Source organism: Hipposideros armiger, unplaced genomic scaffold, assembly GCF_001890085.2.
Source record: "Hipposideros armiger isolate ML-2016 unplaced genomic scaffold, ASM189008v1 scaffold_477, whole genome shotgun sequence".
Taxonomy (NCBI): domain Eukaryota; kingdom Metazoa; phylum Chordata; class Mammalia; order Chiroptera; family Hipposideridae; genus Hipposideros; species Hipposideros armiger.
The window spans coordinates 1,142,799-1,162,929 of NW_017731827.1; the positions used below are offsets into that span (position 1 = coordinate 1,142,799).

General features: G+C 39.1%; 1 protein-coding gene across 13 annotated transcripts in view; it reads right to left on the minus strand.

Moving 5' to 3' along the window:
* The window catches only part of HP1BP3 (heterochromatin protein 1 binding protein 3), a 36,386-nt gene extending 17,222 nt beyond the window's left edge, over nucleotides 1-19,164 (minus strand). The window contains exons 1-11 of one of the 13 annotated variants that reach the window (XM_019666694.1): nucleotides 19,041-19,164; nucleotides 15,558-15,625; nucleotides 14,417-14,602; nucleotides 12,885-12,960; nucleotides 12,374-12,569; nucleotides 11,820-11,928; nucleotides 8,992-9,145; nucleotides 6,940-7,099; nucleotides 4,086-4,229; nucleotides 1,949-2,029; nucleotides 915-1,069 (exon numbers count right to left, since the gene is read on the minus strand). In XM_019666694.1, coding sequence (XP_019522239.1) covers nucleotides 915-1,069; nucleotides 1,949-2,029; nucleotides 4,086-4,229; nucleotides 6,940-7,099; nucleotides 8,992-9,145; nucleotides 11,820-11,928; nucleotides 12,374-12,469 — 899 coding nt within the window. In that variant the 5' untranslated portion in view covers nucleotides 12,470-12,569; nucleotides 12,885-12,960; nucleotides 14,417-14,602; nucleotides 15,558-15,625; nucleotides 19,041-19,164. The other 12 variants (XM_019666697.1, XM_019666695.1, XM_019666696.1 and 9 more) reach the window with 12 other exon arrangements.
* Between the last annotated feature and the right edge of the window lie 967 nt (nucleotides 19,165-20,131).

Consider the following 20,131-nt stretch of genomic DNA (forward strand, 5'->3'; position numbering starts at 1 on the left):
TGGTCAATGTTGCTCAAGCAGCAGTTTGCCGTAATCGGAAGTGTCTGGATGTTGATGATAACCACTTTGAGCACCTCTTGTAATTGCAGAAGTCAAACATGACTTGTATTCATCTTTCGTTATCGGTATATATTGAGTATTACAATTTTAATAGTAATATTTCCTTTCTTAAAATGTGTAAACATTTTTTTGGGCACCCTCTGTATATACAATTCAGCCTTAACAAGGAAATTTTGACACATATGACAACATGAAATGAACCTTGCAAATATTATGCTCAGTGAAATAAGCCAACCACAAAAGGACAAATACTGTATGATTCCACTTATGAGGTACTTAAGTAGTCAAAAATCATAGACATAAAGTAGAATGGTGGTTGCTGGGGGTTGGAGGAAAAAAGCAAATGGGGAGTCCTTGTCTAATGGGTACAAAGTTGCAGTTTTACAAGATGAAAAGAGTTCTGGAGATGGATGGTGGTGATGGTAGCACGTTACAAATATATTTAATACCACTGAACACTGCACACTTAAAAATGGGTAACATGGTAAATTGTATGTTTATGTGTATTTTACAATAAAAAATTAGAAAACAATAGAAATAAAAAAACAAGTGGCTGAGAGGACATAGTGTTTAACACTGAATATTCTAGCAGCTGACATCACGAAAAGAGTTCCTCTATCAGGGTCTCATAAAAGTTAACATGTAATTTGGTTTTAAAAAGAAATTACACGTGAAGATATGAAAAAGAAAACAATGGGACAAAAAACAAACAAACCAACCCACAAATAATTTTTATTCCTAGCTCAGCTAAAAGTAATCCTTGTTAAATATTTTATCTTTCTCCTTTCTCATGAAAAAGAGGCTAAGGGAGTAACAGACACCTGCGCTTTAAAGCTCAGGCCAACGACTCATACCTGATGTCCACTCGAAGTTTAGGGTAATACTGAGACACATATTTTCTGATGAGACTGTAGGAAGCTTCTTTAGGTTCACAAAGGCGTGTAAAGGCCAGTGGAAGGATATCCTCCAATTTTACTTGTGGTTCTGAATCCACTGCAGAGCTCCTGTTCTGAAATGTAATATCAAAAGTTATTACCATTAGAGAATATAGAGATTCCTGTTCAAATGTTTCTATATTCAACTCAAGGGCTTTTCTAAGTTGATTGCTGAAACAACTAACGAATAGAAAACTATCACTTTTTTTCATATTCAAACAAATCATACCACAGTGATGTAATGTTACTTGTGTGGCAACTTACGAGAAAAATTTCAGATTGCGAGAGTTAAAAATACATATAAAGAAAGGAATGGTAGACTTTATTTGAAGGTCAGAATTCATTCTTAGCCTTTAATAACAAATAGTGAAAAGGATCATGCAACACCAAAAAGCACTGCACAAAAGTTCATTTTGAAAGTGTCTGCCAGTTTTATGAAACAAAGTACAAAAACCTTCAGTTGTAAAAACAAAGATGTAGAAAATGTTCCTTCAATTACCAACATTGAAGAAATACTAGATATTTATTTCACTTTACTATTGTACAAATACTTTCCATAAATGAAATTATGTATCTTGGGGAGGAGGAGTGGTAGTATTTATAAAAAAAGGAGAAGAAAAACCGGCCCTGGGTATAGTTTTGGGGTCTAATATTGAGTAAAAATGTTCTTGTATGCCTCTTCTAGTTGAAAAAGATATTTCACACAAAGGAGGACAATTCATACAGCTACCCACAGTTCAACACAGGCAGGTAAGTCCACATACGCTGGAGCTGGAGCGCTTGGATTTGCAGCCTATTCTACTCACTAAGCTAGCTGGGCAATAATGAGCCAATTACTTGTAATCTCTTTAAGTCTTAACAGAAGGGACTTGGCATAATGCCTGGCACAAAGATGCTATTTTGAGTAATAGTAATAGTATTACAGCTCATACACTGTGCTATGAATGTCTTACCTTTCTGTTTCTTGATTTCTGAGGGATTTTTCTTGATTTCTGGACCACCACAAAACTCCCAGAAGCACCTTTTCCTTTTACCTAAAGTAAATTAATTTTAGTTGCAATAACCAGTATTTTTACTTTAAATTATTCTGGTAGTCATATTTATAACTTCATACCAGACTAAGCAAATTAAAGGGCATAGTGATATAAGAGCTAATGTAAAATGCTGTTGAATTCTTCAGAGAAAAAATAAACAACCAACGGATTAGTAAAAAGACTTGGGACTGATCTCATTTATGGTATTGTCAAGCTGTTCAATATTGGACTACCTTACAAACCCGAGCTTTTGTTTCCTTATCTACAAAATTGGAGAATGCTATTGTGATATCAGATTAAACAGTCCACTACAAGCTTTCCAAAAAAAAAAAAAAGTCCCATAGAAGGAAGGGATACAATCTCTTGGGGAAAATGAGAAAAACTTCTATTTTTGAAAGGAAGATAGCTCCTTGGCAAAAATTCACAGGCCATAATGCTTCCCACAGGTTGCCTATTACAGATTATTCTTGCATATGGGAAAGGTTATCTAGTAATTTTTAAGACATTGCACATGATGGTACATAAGTCTTACCACATATTTCTATAGTTTTACAAAGCACTTTCATAGGACTTTAGAGTTGATTTACATTAACCTGAGTCCTTCACACCTTAGCTTTACCTACACTGCTATGAATATAGCAATCCAGTTGAAATGCTTTCAGCCTATAAACTGTTGTTTAAGCATCAAACTGGGGCTCAGCCTATGAGGCACGAATAGGTAGGTCACAAACCATATTTTTATAAACAAAACCACAAAGCTAGCTCATAGACTGTGAAATATATTATGATATAGGACAAGTCTTTGTTTTTAATTATATTGATTAGATAGTATCTTTTAACCCTCCATTGGGCGCAACTGATCTCACAGATTCATTGCACACAAAGATGCCGCTATGAATTAGGTCTTTACTGTACTAAGTCACAAACACGACTGGCGATAGGTTATGGTAGAGAGGGAAGATATGGAAGCAATGAATCATGACACTTAACCATTAAGGTATTTGAAAATTTGTGTGCAATAAATCTGTGAGATCAGTTGCGCCCAACGGAGGGTTAATCAATGATTATTTTAAAGGTCACTTAAATATCAGTTTTACAACATTTTGAGAAAGCTAGAGTGTAAGCTCCACACAGAAGGAATCTGTTTCACTACTGATGGACCCCCAACCACCTGACACACAGAAGACACTCAATATATATTTTGGAATTAAGTACTTGTTGAAAGTTTTTAAACAGAGTTTAAACGTCTGAGTGGCACAGAATTCTATATTCATCAAACCATGCAGCAAGTGTAGAAGAAAAGCAAGAGGACTCTGGGAATGCCATGAACTAGGTCCTTAGAACCATCTTTGCCACTCCCATGGGATCTTGGTAGTTACTTCACCCCTCTGGACTTCTGAAGTTTAGAAAAGATAAAGTCCATTCTAGCTTTGGATTTTCATGATTCTAAGCAACATTTTGATGTACTATGCAAAGTACAAATTTATGCTTAAAATCAATAGTGGTTTTAGTACCAGTCTCAATTTACTCAGGCTTCTCTGATGCTCCTAACAAGCTTTAGCAGTTTTAGATACTATTAAGTTAAGGTGTACCTATTTACAAAGCTAATTTATAATGGTAACAAGTCTAGTAACATAACCTCGGCTTTAAAACTAACCAACCTAAACTAACACAAGAGCAATTATCTTTTTTGTTGCTGCAATAATAGGATTCCTTAACCTTGCTTCTCATCACCACCACTACATTACCTCAAGCACATGCAGTCCCCAAAGAAAATCCAATTAAAAGTACAAGCAGAGAGAAAATAATCACACTAGGCATCTTATTGCTTCTGCTCTCTAGAATAGTTATTAAAGGTAACTCACACTCATGATTTTGAAACCTAGTCTCAAATAATAAAACTGGGTTACGCTTAAGCAATTCACTACCATGTTAACATATTTTTAATTAAAAAAAGACAAAAAGCCTAAATGTTACTAAATATGAAATTAAATATCGTGGAATTATGTAGCTAATACATGTTGGAATTATTTTATTACCAACAACTGTTTAATACCTGTTTGATGACACCTCTATTTAATTCTCTTTTCAGTGCTTGTTTAAGGAGGTAGCCCCTTCTCTCCAGCTCCAGTGAAGGGTACTTATGGATGATATATTTTCGAATAGCAACAACTGATGCACCACTCTTCTGGAAGCACGCCTAGAAAACAGGTTTATCAAACCATACACAATACTTTTAACTATCTTTTTCATTAGACAGAGAAGCTGACATATACATTTTCAAAATAAATTATTTTGGAAGTAAACTTGATAATGAATGATAAAATGGCAGGAAAGAATGAACAGTATTTCAGGTAACTTCAGTTCATCATGGTTGTGGAGAAATGCAGAATTATAATATTTCTGCAACAATTTAAAAATGTTCAAAACGTCAAAGGGAAGATATAACATGTGAACAACATTCTGTATGTTAATGAAGAACTTCTTTCTATTTTAACTCTATTCTATATTTAGAAGACAGATCTTTAGCATTAAAATGAGGAAAGCAGAACACTGAATCACAGATTTGGCCCATTTTATAGAATAGTTTTGGCACACCAGGACCAACATTTCTCTGCAGGCTTGTGTGAATGTAAGACAGGAACATAAGCAAAGATAATCTGAATAAACGGCATAAAGCTAAGTTTACAGATGGCAAAGTCTTACGGGGAGTTTTGGGTAACAATGAGGTATTTAACTGCCCTCTTCTATTTCCATTTTATTTATCCATGTTCCATTTGACTAATACTTGTGGAAGACTTAAGCAGGTTATTATGTCACAAAGGCAGCAATTTTTTCTCAAATGCTTTATATTCTGAAGCACACTTAAATAGCATCTGTTATTTATCTAATGGGCTAGTAAGTCCACCGATTTTGTGTTGCCACTGTCTATAAATTGAATGCAGCACTAACGCATTCTCGTTCAGACTTGGTTGAATGTTATTTTATGGACTTGAAAATAAAAAAAAAATAACTCACAAACAGATGGACCAGAAAAGATTATGTAACACAACACAAACTGTGTTAACATGTGGATCCACCTACTTCAAGTACATGTCTTTGATCTATTAAAACCCATTGTTTACTCCTGATACTACAAAAAGGAAAAGAAAAGCAGGCAAAAAAGAACTCCCGGGCCGGCCGAGTGGCTCAGTTGGTTAAGAGCATGAGCTCTGAGCAACACGGTCGCCAGTTTGATTCCCACATGGGCCACTGAGCTGCCAACAGGTGGCAGGATGGCTCAGCTGGTGAGAGCACGTGCTCCTAACAACAAGGTTGCCAGTTCAACTCCCGCCATGGGATGGTGGGCTGCACCCCCGCAACTAAGATTCAACATGGCACCTTGAGTTGAGCGGCCGAGAGCTGCCCACAGGTGGCCGGATGGCAACTGAACTTGGAGCTGAGCTAGCTGTGCCCTCCACAACTACGACTGAAGGACAACAACTTGGCTGTTCCCCTTCCCCAATTCCCCAATAAAATCTTAAAAAAAAAAAACACCAAAAACAAAAACAACAACTCTCATGCTAAAAAAATATCTTGCTCCACCAAACTGACAATGAGATGGAAGTAGACATCAGGATTCTTGTTTGATTCAGAAAATGGTATCAATGGTCTGAAATCATGATTTGTTACATTGCATGGAATATACATAATATATACCGCACAATCATATTCAAACTATTCTTTAGGCCTAATTATACTGTTTTAATTTTGCTTTTACTATTTTCAGTCTCTTCTCCATCCTCACTGTAACGCTGCTCCTCCAAACCTGAGCTAAGTCATCATGATGTGAAATCCCTTAAAAAAGACTACACAAAGCAAAGATTTCACTACAGTCAAGCTATACCAAGGAAGTTTTCTTAATGAGTTGAGAACATTCTTGAAATAGTGTGGGGAGAGGTCTAAAGGCAAGTTTTTTTCTAGTTTTTGTGTCAGTGCTATCTTCTCATATTCTGAGAATGACCATTAGGCTGCTCCTTCCTACTAAGTATACCACCTTTGATTAAATTGACCTGTATCTCTCTCCCTAGTTCTGACTCAGATCCTAGCCTGGGAGTCGCTGAAATGAAGCTTCTATTTTTAACTCCTCTTATCATCTGATTATGTGAAATAAACAAGGCAAAATTCACGAGAAAAATTTACACAAAAAAGGCAAGGCCAGATTGGAAAGATAACCTAAAAAATTAAAGTAAGAAAAGTATACCTGATGATCACATAAGCTAATGAATGTCTATAGATTACAGTGCAAGTCATAAAGCTATGCAAGAAGGAAAATTTTCCCAAATATTTGAGAGTGGCTACGTGATGAAGCAAAGTAGTCAAGTTTCCAAGAGGAATTCTTATATAGTTCAGGTGTGAAAGATAACCACCACCAATATCAGACACTCAGCTTTGAAAATGGGCATAAAGATAGTATATTTTTTTAAAATAAAAATTCTCAATGCTATTACATTACCCTGAGTCACAATTAGATTTCATAAGGGCAAGGACTCTGTCTTATTCTATGCTATATCACTAGTAGGGCTACCTGACACAGATAAGTTTGCTCTTAAATATTGGTTGAATGAATTAACATGTTAAGCCTTCAAACATAAACTATACACAACTGGTAAACTGTAAGAAACTCCAAAACTAAAGGTAAGTTAAAAATACTTGCTATAGTAAATTTGAATTAAAAAAATTAACAGTGTTCACCAAATGAAATTATATTATAAAAATATGAACTTCACAATGGCTTTCTTCTGCTTAAATATCTTTTAAGAACCAGAGGAAGATTTCTGATATCTGGACAGGAGTATGCTGTTTTCAAATAAGCAACAGATGAACAGAATAAATAAATCTAAGATGAAATGCTTGAAATAAAAACTTGCCTTAATGGCCTCAGTTAGGATTGCATCCATTTTGGGACGTGGGGAGGAAGCCATCGGTGTTTGTTTCTGGGCCCTGGCTAGTTGGCTGGCAGAAAGGGTAGCCCAGGAAGGTATCGTTTTTTTCACTTTCTTCTCCTTTTCTTTAGACTGGTCTTTCTCACTTTAAAACAAAGAATTGTTATTATGCAAGATAAACTCTCCAGAAAGAGGCATAAAGTCAGAAAAGGAAAAGACCAAGAAGGGATAAAAACTAATGTTTTAATTTACTTCCACACTAAGGTGACATATAAATTAAACAAAATATTATAAAATAAAACTTCTTTTAAAAATAGGGTACTGTAAAGGAACCAAAAAGCAAAAAGGTGTTTTCTCTTAGGTACAGGGGAGAGGAGTCATAAACAAATTAGCACTGGTATCAAGAGCCAGTACATAAAAGAAACGAGAATTTAAAAATGTATTCTAGCAACAACTACCACAGGCGCAATTTAGTATAGTAGAAAGAACTCAAGCTCTGAAGGAAGAAAACTTAGGTTTGAATTTTACCTCTAACACTTATTAGCTATGATCTTAGCAAGTGACCTGAGCTCAGTCTCTTCAGTTGTAAAACAGTAATATAATATCAAACACTTCACAAGGTTGTTACAAGAATTACTAGATTATGTTTATAAAAACAATTTTGTGAGCCATAAAGCATTACACGAATTTTATTCTAGGTAATAATAACAGCACAACATGCACCTAAAATAGGAAAACTGATAAAAATTCCACGCTTTACTTATACCTATGAAACTGGATTCCCTGAGGATTACACATACAAGGTATAGTATTACTAAGTTATTCTTTCATTTAAAAAGTAACTACTGGGGCCGGCTGAGTGGCTCAGTTGGTTAAGAACTCGCTCAAGAGTGCGAGCTCTGAGCAACAGTTGTTCGATGCCCGGCCCAAGCTGAGCTGCCGCTGAGCTGCCAACAGGCAGCAGGATGGCTCAGCTAAAAAAAAAGTAACTACTAACCAATAGTAATTTCTGACCAATTATGAAAAGAATAAAATGAATGCTACCATCTGTACCGCAAAAAAATAAATAAATAAATAAAATTAAAAAAGAATTGCCACCAGATTGTATAGGTGGTCAATAACAAATTTGCTTTCAGATTCTCAAAGTCACCCTCCAACTGAAGACTTCATCAAACATATAGAGTTTTTAGGTCATTCTAGCAATAGTTTGATATATATTAATGCTTTCTAACATAAGCATATAAAAATAATTCACTCTCAGCACAGAAGGAATAAAATGGTGACGTGTCTCCCAGGTCAGATTCTTATAGTCATGTTTAATTTTTTATTGAAATTATGTCAATGCTTAAAACATCACTCTCTCCCACAATGAATTCTAAGCACAAAAATATATCCAAAGCCAAAAGGAATGAATTTTGGATTATTCAAACCATTGTTCTGATACCTACTACAAATTCTAATAGGCCACACAACTACATAATAAGCCTATTTCAAATGGTAATTCTGCGTTGGTTAACAGCTGGCTTGAGACGCCAGCTCTGAGCAGCAGGACCCGGGTTCGGATCCCACATGAGGGCCAGTGATGTTGCGCCCTCTATAGCTAAGATGGTGAACAACAGCTCAGCCTGGAGCTGGGCTGCTGTGAGTCGCCGGCAGCCAGCGTGAGCAGCCGGCAGCCAGCATGAACTGCCAAGAGCTGCCGGGAGCCGCCATCCAGTGGCCGGTGACCGATCTGCCTCAGCGGGGAAAAGCGCAAAGATAATACCAACATGGGCCAGTGAAGCGATGTCCTCCACAACTAGACTGAAGAACAAAAGGACAGCAACTTGTCTGTTCCCCTTCCCCGATTCCCCAACGCTGTTCCCCTCCCCCAAGTCCTCCAATAAAATCTTAAAAAAAAAAAAAAAAGTAATTCTAAAAAGTATAACCAAACAGCAAATATCCAGCATAAACCAATACCATAATACTTTAAAACAATCTGGTCTACTGTACTTTTATGTAGTCTTCAATGATAAACAGTAAGAAGGCATTACTCACTCTTTTTTGGTTTCCTCAGAAGGTTTGTTTTCTTCCTTCTCTTCATTCCCAGGTTCCCCCTTTGGCTGTTCCGTCTCACTAGATGTGGCAGGTGGAGTTTCATTCTCTTGTTCTTCTACAGTGGAGACAGATTCCTCTGAACTTATGTCTGGTTCTAAAAAATCAGGTGAGCAGAATTGCAGCAAGTAAACATATTAGAGTCCGAGTCAATAAAAGGGTAAAAGTGTATCTTATTAAACAGATAAGGCAAGTGTTCTAATTAACAGATGGATTCTAAAATGAACAAATGACTGTAAGTGAAGTTTTCTTTCCTTGTTACTCAAGTTGCCTCTGCAGGAGGGTGTTTATTCACTGTGTAAGAAAAGAAGAGAGGCCAGGAAATTACACAGAAAGGGAAACTCATTTACCCCAAATCAAATACCTTGATTATTCTACTCTGCAATATTAACAATAAGATAATTAAGAAATTAGCATTTCATACTTTAACAGCCAAATACTAGTAAAGGAATAATAGAAAATTAGCATGTATTTTGCAAGTGAAATGACTGGGGCAAGAACAGAAATATGAGAGAAGGAATACTGAGGTTTGCAGCTGCTTGTGTCTTTTTACAGCATGTCTCTGAGCAGCTACTATAAAACACAGAACCCTAAGGAATGGCTAAGCAGGGACTTCAAAGAAAAGGACTCCAGTGACAACAAAACAAACAAAAAAAGAAGTGTTTGGTCATTTAAATTATGTGACCTAATTAGTAGCATAATGATGAAGATTTCTTTGTGGGCTTCAACATAAACAAGAGAATTAAAAAATTCCACTTTCTTATGAACAAACCACATATATGCAATTCTAAAGGAATTTCTAGTTTCTCACAAATTAAATTTCTAAATCATATATTTCAGGACGGCCAACTATCATTTGTAAATCCCATCCAGGTTTGTGTTCTTCAACCAGACTTGCATGTAAATTGAAAATCCTCCCACATACCAGTATGTTTAGCCAAAATTGAGGTTTTAGAGTCAGATACATCTGGATTCAAGTTCAGTCTTCGTAACTTTCTAGCTTAGTATCTTAGTGCAAGTTCTTTGACATCTCCAAGGCTCAGTATCAGTAACCTTACCTCGCACAGTTATCATGAGGATTATATAACATGTTTAAGGGGAAGCCTGTAGGCCAGCACTTGTACTATGTGAGTGATTTTCATCCTCCTTTGGCCTCCTCTGCTGTTTCTAGAATGGTTTCATGAAGTAGTAAGGCTAGAACTTCATGATAACAATGGCAACTGATGATATAGATAACGGCAAGATATATTTTTTATCATGATTACCTTTTACTGCCCCTTGTTCCAGTGATTTGACCTAACTGGCTGTGTGGGTAAGAACTTGCTACTAGTCAAGTTTATTTATTTATATATAGCTTTATTCCAAAGAGAATGAAAAGCTCAGAACGGTTTACTGGGTTTTACTGTAATGATACATCTATATATTTAATTTCACATTATTTTTTCTTCTCAAGAATAACTGCTTAACAGTTGATGGCTTAATAAAGGTTCAGTCATTCAACAAATACTGAACATTTATTATGTATAAGACATTGTTTCCAACTCATTAAACTATTGTGTCTGCCTGTGTGAAATGTAGGATTTATAAAATTGAAAATATGAGTGAAGTCCAATTATTTTCATGTACAAAATATTATAATGGATAGAGAAGATTAAACAAACATACAACTTGTGAAGTGACTTACTGGTTCTTGATAAATTCTCAGTTGACTTTTCTAATACTTTATACCTGTACTCTCTGACATGTATTCTGAAACTGACGTCACTAGTGATTTATTTAGTGGCTTCAGTTGGCTGTTAAACAAATGTGGATCAAGATGGGCCACCAAGTGGCTCATCTCAGTGCTGGACAAAATAACTAATCTTCAACTCACCAGCACCTATTAATTTTTTAATATGCTGATTCCCACGTCACCTAAGCCTTAGGCCAGCATACCCAAATTGTTTATAGTAGTCATCTGAAGATTTTGAGACAAAAATCCAGCCTCAGCTTGAAAAGACTACATCCCTGGTACACCAAGAGATAAAGGCAACAAGGGTGCATATATTTTTAATTCCTGATCTATGCTGGTCAGCAAATATTTGGTTCTAATAGCCATGACAGGGATAGCATCATGTGTTAACCCTGGAAAACCTTAAATAAAAGGCATGGAAGAAAGGGGAAAAGGAAAAGAATAAGTGAATAAAGAAAAAGGTGATGAGAAGAAAAAAGAAAAACAGGGAAACGGAGAAGAGGTGGTTAGACATGCTACAGGCACTAGTATTCCAGGTTGGTAGTTCTACATTTCTCTCAATTCATTATGTTCCCACCAATCTTCTTTCCCCCAATACCAAACTTATAAACCAATGTTTGATCACCCATTTGTTCCTTTAAGGCCTCCTGATGATTTCTGGGTGAGCCTTCCACTATCCATCCTGAAGGCCCAAGTCCTCCATTCTTCCAGAATCTTCATCCCCATGACACTGTATGCCCAGAAGCTACTCTTTGACTGTTCGTCTTTCTCCAATCATTTTTCTGTTTTTAATTCTAAGAACATGAGATTTTTCACCTTCCAGAATCTTTAGACACAAGATGAAACTATTATTTTGTCCACATGGTCTGGAAATGACATACTGACAGGTACCAATTCGTTCTTTAAATGTTCCCCAAAACACTTCGCCATTTAAAAAAAACACACCAAAAACATTAAGTTCAAGGGAATTTATGGGACACTCCAAATTGGAGTAGAAACTCTTGCCTTTTTAAGTTGTCCACTGCTTTACTTTGTTTACCTGGCTTTCCTTTCTTCCCTTCAGCAAGCTTGCTTTTGGGAGTTCTGGGAGGAGTTTCCCGGGTAGAATTCACAGCTCGTCGAATCGGCATGGCGCTATCGTCTACCTTCTAAGAAAAGAGATGGCCATAATCACACATGCACAAAAAAACTCTCTTTTCTCTCTTTCCCAAGGGGTCTAACTGGGTGTCAAGATGGTGAATTCTAAGTCAACTCCAGGATCTGATGTAAATTACTTTTAACAAGTTTTTTTGAAGTGCAATATGACTTTTAAGAAGTACTTTTCAAAATATTTTCTTTTGGAAAGAATTTCAAATGGAAGTAAATAATACTTGATTTGGAATAAATATAGAAGGTTGAGGTTTTCTCAGGAATTTGAGGGGAAAGGGAAGATAAAAAGAAATATGTATATTTGATTTTTTTCAGATTTACAACCCAGATTCCCTAAAGTGGGGGGTGGGGAGGGGGGGAGGAACATCTCCGGAGAAGGACCCAGCAGAGCCTGAAGTCAAGGACTGATCCAAGAGTGAACTTCAAGAATGTGTCAGCCCCTACCTCACCTAACTTGTCCACGTGGATCAGCTGAGATCCTACTATAAGTGGGAGTGTCTTAGGATGGACGAGTTCACCTTGAGACGTATCAGTCGCCATTTAAAATAATTTCTAGGCCCAAGTACAGGTTACACTCTGAAGCCTCTGCTGTTAACCACAAGGATTTTTCCTAATGGTTTCAGTGTGGTGAAAAGTCAACCTAAAGCACAGAAAAGATCTGGTGTGAAGATTAACAGAAACAAAACTAAACTAAAACATCTAAATTTAATATACATCCAAAGGGAATAAAATTTAACTATAATACTTATAGTTAAGCGACAGATGATTCGGTCAGTTATTATTCAGAAAGAGAAAAACTCTATCAAAATACAGACTATGTAAAGCAGCGACTAAGAAAATGCACAAGCCATGGCAGCTGCTGCATCTTTCACATGAACAAAGGCAGCAAGGACAAGAAAGCTCATAAGGAACCAAGTCCCATCCCATCCCCACCCTGCTACCACCAGGAACTTACAAGGGGCACAAATGCTGCTGAAGAACATAACATTCTAAAAGCCTCCAGACCCAGAGAAGCAAATTTAGACCGTCACCTAGGAGAACAGAAGTATGCTTCTAACACCCTATTTGCCAAATCTTTAATTTGTAAGCAAAACTAGCACAGAAGAACCTAATTAAATGTTCAAAGATAAAACCCATGTAATCACTCAGATTTACCTGAACATTAACACCCCTCTGCCTCCAAAAGCTCATTTGGGACTCAATGACGCTTTATAATAATAATCCCTCCAAGAATGTAAAAAAAAAGATCAGTTAACTGTTTAGGTCTCTGTACTAATGAACATTAACAAAGAGTTGGCTGACTGACTAGTCTACTTTAAGCTCTAACCCTGTCTAGGAATTTAAGAGCGTTCGATTTGTCAGGCAATAGTCCCAAGCTACAACAACTGGGACTAATCCAAAACATCCCAACACAGAGAATGCTTTCACATTTACAGGGAAAATCTTTTTATGGAAACGCCAAGAGCATGCCAGAGTTGTCATCTGTCAATCAGCTGCAAGGAAAGGAGCTGAAAGAATTCAAAATAGTATAATGTACTAAAACTTACTATTGAGAGTAAATTAGGAATGTCCACGAATATTTTAGAAATATCAACTGTTATATAAAAACGACTTAATACGCTCATATAGCAATTCACTTCAAAGAATTATAAAATTGGGTTTAAAGGCAGTATTTAGGTTTGTGAGACCTAAAAGTCTATCTTGGAATAATTTCAATATATACATCTGTTCATTCATCCACTAGCTAGCACTTGGATAGTAATATATTTTTCTTAATAATTTTTAAACTAAACAAATATTTTTATATGTGAACATTATACAGAAGTAAAACATCACAATCAGGTTATTCTGGTAAGGCGATATTGATAGTGAATTCTTCTTTCTTAACTCACGATAACACACTAGCTGGGTTGAGAATGCTACTGTGAAGTCAAAACCTTGAAGAGTCTCCATTAAAAGCTATCTCTAAAAAATATTTTCCCTGTAAACAGAATACTGAAAAAAAGGTGTCAAAACCTTCCAGTCAACTCTGTATTCACTAGTTACTAAAAATTAAACAGGTTGAAAAAGGGAGGGGAGCACAGGAAGCTACTCTTAATGCCAAAGTGATAAAACTGACTAACTATAATCAGGACAAAAAAGGTCCATAAAGACATCAGACATCATTAACTTAAGGACAAGAACGACAGTTTACATAGGCCAGATATATGCCCAGGTTGGAATAACCTCAGAAACAAGTACAGAAGAGCACAGTGTGAAAAATAAGTTGGTTTGCTAATCTTCTTGGTTGTGGGCATGCTCATGCACGCATGCGTGTGCGCATGAGCGAGCGCGCGCGCGCGCGCGCGCACACACACACACACACACACACACACACACACACACACACACCTAAAACCAACCAACTACCACCCATGCCCTTATTTCACTAATCTCATCTCTTGCTGCTCTACTTATCACTACTTTCTTGACTCCCAACACACAGACCTTCTTTGGCCCTTGAACTGTTCTCCGCTCATCCTTGTATCAATATTTGCACTCGCTGTTCTCTTAAACTGGAACACTCTTTTCCTAGATGCTTCAATCAGGTTTCTGCTCAATGTTACTCCCCCTCAGAAAGGTCTCCCATCCCTCTTATTCTTCTTCAGGTTTCTTTATAGCATTTCACACCACCTAAAATTCAACATATATCTGTTTACTTGTTTAGTACGTATCTCTCCCAATGGAATGTACAAGGACTAGGACTTAAACTCACCACTTATCCCCTGCACCCAGAAGTGTCCAACACATAGCGGGTGCTGGGTAAATATTGGGAAAATAATTGAACGCACAATGACATCTGATAGTGCTTATTACTGTATTCAGTATATGTGAAGAACACTTAAAAAGTAAAACCCAAAGTTGTTTGAGATAAATATTAAACAATGTTTGCCTGGGCTGGCCGAGTGGCTCAGCTGGCTCAAGAGCGTGAGCTCTGAGCAACAGGGTCGCTAGTTCAATTCCTGGCCTGAGCTGAGCTGCCAACAGGTGGCAAGATGGCTCAGCTAAAAAAAAAAAAAAAAAAAAAAAAAGAAAGAAAAGAAAAGTCTGTCTCAGGTCTGACTTTCCTTAGGAAAGGTCATAGAATTTAAAGCTTCAGTCTACAGTACTTTCTTTATCATAGGTTGGTTATTGAGTTATTTAACCTCTTGGGTACCAATTTATTTGAAAGAAATGTTGCATATGGAACAGATTTAATTTTTTGGTATTTGGAGTAATATGTAAAAGCAGATTTTATGTAAAAATTCATGTATTTCTAAAAAACCAGTGATATACATAGTAATGAGATGACTTCAGGTAATTAGGATTGCAAAACAAAAATAAATAAATAAAAACAATACAAAACTAAAACCAATAAATTCAAGATATAACAAAAAGCAAATGACTTAATACTGGGTTGTTGGAAAAGTCATGACGTATTTTTTCCGATGTTTTTCGTTGCAAAAATGCATCATGACTTTTCTGACAACTCAACAGTTATGAAGAGTATGGTATTTTTCAAAGCAAGTAGGTAAATGCAGTGGCACTTGGCATTGTTTGCACTGCCAGGTAGTCTCTCCTAATTTTATGTTTATAACAAACACGGCACCTTTTTGTAGGGTGTTGCTTGGAGTCAGCTGACGGAATACTCTCAGGAAAGTGTGCCCAATTTTTCGCCTGCAAACGAAAAGGTGTATCTCTATTTGAAGGACGTCCACAATTATTAGGCAATGACACTTGCTCCAATAATTGTTCAGCAATAGCTAGATGAAAGCAAACAATGCCTGTTTTGGTTGTGCAGTTGACTTTAGAACATAAAACATACAAAGCATTATAAGAGGCTATGTCTATTAGATAAAAAAACATTTTCTTATATCCCTTTATACATTTTCTCATAACAGGGAAGCTATCGTCTTCATCATCTTCACTTTGTATTTCACTGTAATCGCCATTTATAGGATCACTAAAAAATTCATCAGATTGCTCAAAGTCACTTTCATTAAAACTTTCGTTATCACTTTCATAAAATATATTCCTTATTTCTGACATTTAGGGCAGTGTATTGCAAACAAGTTCACCGAAATACTGTATTGTTTCTTCTGTTACAACTGATACAAACTATTCTAAAATGAACAAGAATGTACATGTTAAATATTGTCTTAAATTGAATGACCAGTTAGACTCATCATCTTGCACTTAGGCAAAGCAAGTGCATGACAAGTCTCAGTCGTCAAATGTACCCAAGGGGTTAATAAGTTCACTGTTGGGCCGGCCAAGTGAAGCGTTGGTTAAGAGTTTGCTTGGGACGCCAGCTCTGAGCAGAAGGGCCCCGGTTCGGATCCCACATGAGGGCCAGTGACGCTGCGCCCTCTACAGCTAAGATGGTGGACAACAGCTCGACCTGGAGATGGCGTAGGCTGCAGTGTGGTTGGCTGGCTGGCAGTGGGCGTGAGCTTTCGTGAGCCCCCCGTCAGTGGCCGTCCAATGGCCGGCGAGCGTCTGTCTCACCTGGGAAGAGCTCAGTGACAATACCAACATGGGCCAGTGAAGCAACGTCCTCCACAACTAGACTGAGGAACAAAAAGGACAGCAACTTGTCTGTTCCCCTTCCCCGATTCCCCAACGCTGTTCCCCTCCCCCAACAAAAAAAATCTATAAAAAAAATAAATAAATTCACTGTTCATTTCATTACAGAGCTAACAAAACTATATGGATGGTTAGTTCACAATGCCTTTACATCATCATGTACCTATTAATTTAACTTCTGCTGCTGCATTTTAATGACCAGACTTTTAGACCGCCACACTTGTTGCCTGGCAGAGATCTAGTTAACTAGCTGGTTCACTGCATACTTGGTGCCTAAGAACATATGGGCATAGAACAGGTGCTCAACAAATATTTGTTAAATTAATGAACAGATGAAACTTAAACTTAGTAAGTTTTCACTTGGGTTTCTATATGTGCCAAAAATAATCTGAGTTTACCTGTAGTTTATGTGGTCTTCCTGTGGTCATCAATCTGTTTTTGTTTTTTTAACTTAATGTTAGATTGACAATATAAAGATTTGCTTTTATCTAGAGAAATGTTAAATTGTTTTAATGCAGGCAATGAAAAAAAATTGTAAAATTTCAGTTTTAGATTACTTCCTCTACATTAAGAGAAACCAACAGAAAAATAAGGCGCTTAATGTATTTCAGTTTGATATCCCTGAAAATATGCATTTTAGGGAAAGGACTATTATTTCATATTTTACCATAACATGTACGCAATACATTATACACAATAAAGTCATTGGCTATGCAATGAATAGATCACACTGTTTCCAATCTCAATTCACTATATTCAGACTTAATGGGTAATGCCACAAAAAGCATGCCTGTAATTTGAGTGCAGGCAACTTTTTTTTTTCACTTTCATGTTTCAATAAATCAGTACGTACTTAATTAGTGTTTATGTTGGGCACAGATAATATGGACACTACACGGCCCTTCCTCACAAGATAATCACAATCTAGCTGAAGAGTTAGTATTTTTATCTACATATGAAGAGTTCCGGACACTTCCTCCACCAACTTCCCGTCCTCAGTCTTCCAAATAAGCTTAAAAACAACGTCCCCATCCCTCCATACACACCCCAAATCCTTTAAAATATTACTTCAACTTTGAAACACAATACACTCAACTTTTGAAAGGAGCAATAAAATTTAAAAAGCTCGTAATAGTTTCATGCTTATGCCAGATTAAACAAATTAAAGTACCTTCCAAAAGAAAACTAATCACTAGTCGAACTTCATTCTAATACAAGACAGATTGCCCATAAGGTCCTAGGTGAATTCCTACGTGCCTACATGTATTTCTCACTGGATGCTTCTCACTTTTCAATGTAATAAAAAATCAGGGAACATAATAAACAGAGGGAATTTATGTGCAGAAAGGGCAGTCAAGTTCACTTGCCCAGTTCGCTCCCTCAAAAAGATTAAGTGAGGGGGGGAAAAAAAAAAAGGTTAAGCGACACATCCTCCGTCACAGTGGTCAGTTAGGCATCAAACCTCAGAATCTGGAGCTCTCACTTTACCACTCCTGCCTCCATCTCTTTACAAACGCTTATATTTACAAGCGTGACTTACTTAAAACCACGTCGTCTAAAGTGCGGTAACAAGCTCTAGGAACGCTACACGGGAAAACGAAAGCTTAGGCCCCTGTCACAGCAGGAGCAGCAGTGCCGGCGCCGCCCTTTCAAGCAGCGCCAACAGCTCTGAAACACTCGCCTAGACCGCTGAGCAACACGGTGAAAAGAACAGCAGAGACAAAGAAGCTGGGAGCCGCCGGTGCAGTGCGTGAACAAAAGGCGGGGGGGGGGGGAAGCGGAGCCAAAATGAAGACAGCGATGCAACTGACGGGCGGGCTCGGTGGCGGCAGACACCGAGAAGCTGCGGCGCGGCTGCAGCTCCGGATGGGATGCACGCGGCCGAGGCCGACGCCACCACCCGGCAGCACCCACCCGAGCAACACGAGAAGCCGAGGACTGCGAGCACCAGCGATCCGCGCACTCACCACTGGGAGCTCCGTAATGGCGGCGGCAGAAGCGAAGAACCCGGGGGGCGGGCCCGCTGCAGCCAGTCACTGCCGCCGGCATCTTTCGAACCCGCGCGGAAAACGGCTGAGGGGGTGAGGGGGAGGGCCGCGGCGGACTGCCGGGCCCACTGGCCTCGGAGCATGCGCAAGCACTCAGCCAATCGGAGCGCGGTGGCGGACGCTGGCGCAGGCGCGCTGGGACGCAAGGCCCTAGACCAGGGAAGCACTCCCCCTCCTCCCTCCGTCCAAACAAAACAAGGGCGGGAGCGCGCGCCAGAGGGCCCCGGAGGAAGCGTTAACAGGAGGGGCATCGGGGGCAAGGTCGCAGGAGGGAGAGAAAGGAGGCGCGGAGTGGCTGGAGAAGGCAGACAAAAGGCGCCACCTCCCAGGACCCGAGCGCGCCCCGCCCCCTCTCGGGTAGCGGCATCAGCGCCCAGAGCTAGCGGCCTCCGCCGCTCGCCTTCGGGATCCAAGGAGCCCGCGCCCACTCCCAGGCCGCCTATTCCATCCTCCGTTACCTCTGCGCTTCCCCCTTCCTGGTGCCTGCGTCCCGCACGGCCTCTCGGCGCCACTCCCGCTGCCACTCGTCGCCGCCGCCGCCGCCGCCGTCCTCCAGGCCCAGCTGCCGAGCTCTGCCGCCCCGCCCCCCTGTCCGCGGCCCCGCGCGCGTGCGCGTGCCCTCACGTCGGTCCCGCCCCTCCTCCTGCGCTGTAGCGGAGAGAGGGGATCCGTGCGTCCCCGACCGAGCGCGCGGCAGCGCTAGAGGGTGCTCTGTGCTCGGAGGCTGCTTGCGCAGGAACTGTGCGTCCGCGCACATTTCACGGGACACTGCTCTGGTAGTGCCTGTTGGTTTAGTGGTGCGGTTTCGTTTTCCTCAGATGGGCAATCTTCACTCCTTACCCGTTCCGTACTCTCTAGTTCAGTCCCTGGTCTTAACTGGGTTTCCGTTTGGCGACCCGTCTGCCTTTAGAGGGAGTAGCCCTTTACTCCTTTCTCAGTTTAGCCACAGTACGAGAGCAAACTACAGCACTCTTATTTGAAGACCGCAGAATTGGAAAACCAGATAGCGGAGAATTCAGTACCTCACTTAATTGGTTCCGATTAAGTATCCAGACAGTACAGGGCAGAGGAGTTACTCAGGAAAAGAACTGGACAAGTTGCTTTTCTAATCTATAAAGCAGTCTTCCTTGACTCCCTAATCTGCAAACTCAAGGAGGGTTCTCAAAAAGGAAACCCTGGGATTCGAAGGAAAAAGCGGGAATTTCCTTTGACTTGTCATATTACGTTGATATCAGCGTACTTAGGCAATCAATGTACATACTGTTGAAAAGTGTAATTTTTCGAAGCAGGTTTGGAAAAATTCAGAGGTTTTAAAAGGTGATTTGTGGGGGAGGTCGACGGGGCACGGAAATAATAAACAGTAGAATTGACCAGAGGCTCACAGGAGTGTGACCAACACTCAAATGCATGTGTCAATCATTCTGAAGATTTATGAAACCGTTTAAGCAGTTTACACTGCCTCACCGGCTTTCCCAGCCATAGCTATTCACCCCAACAGTTCCAAAGTCAGCTGTATAAAAGTTTAAGCACCACCACAAAAAATTCCTTA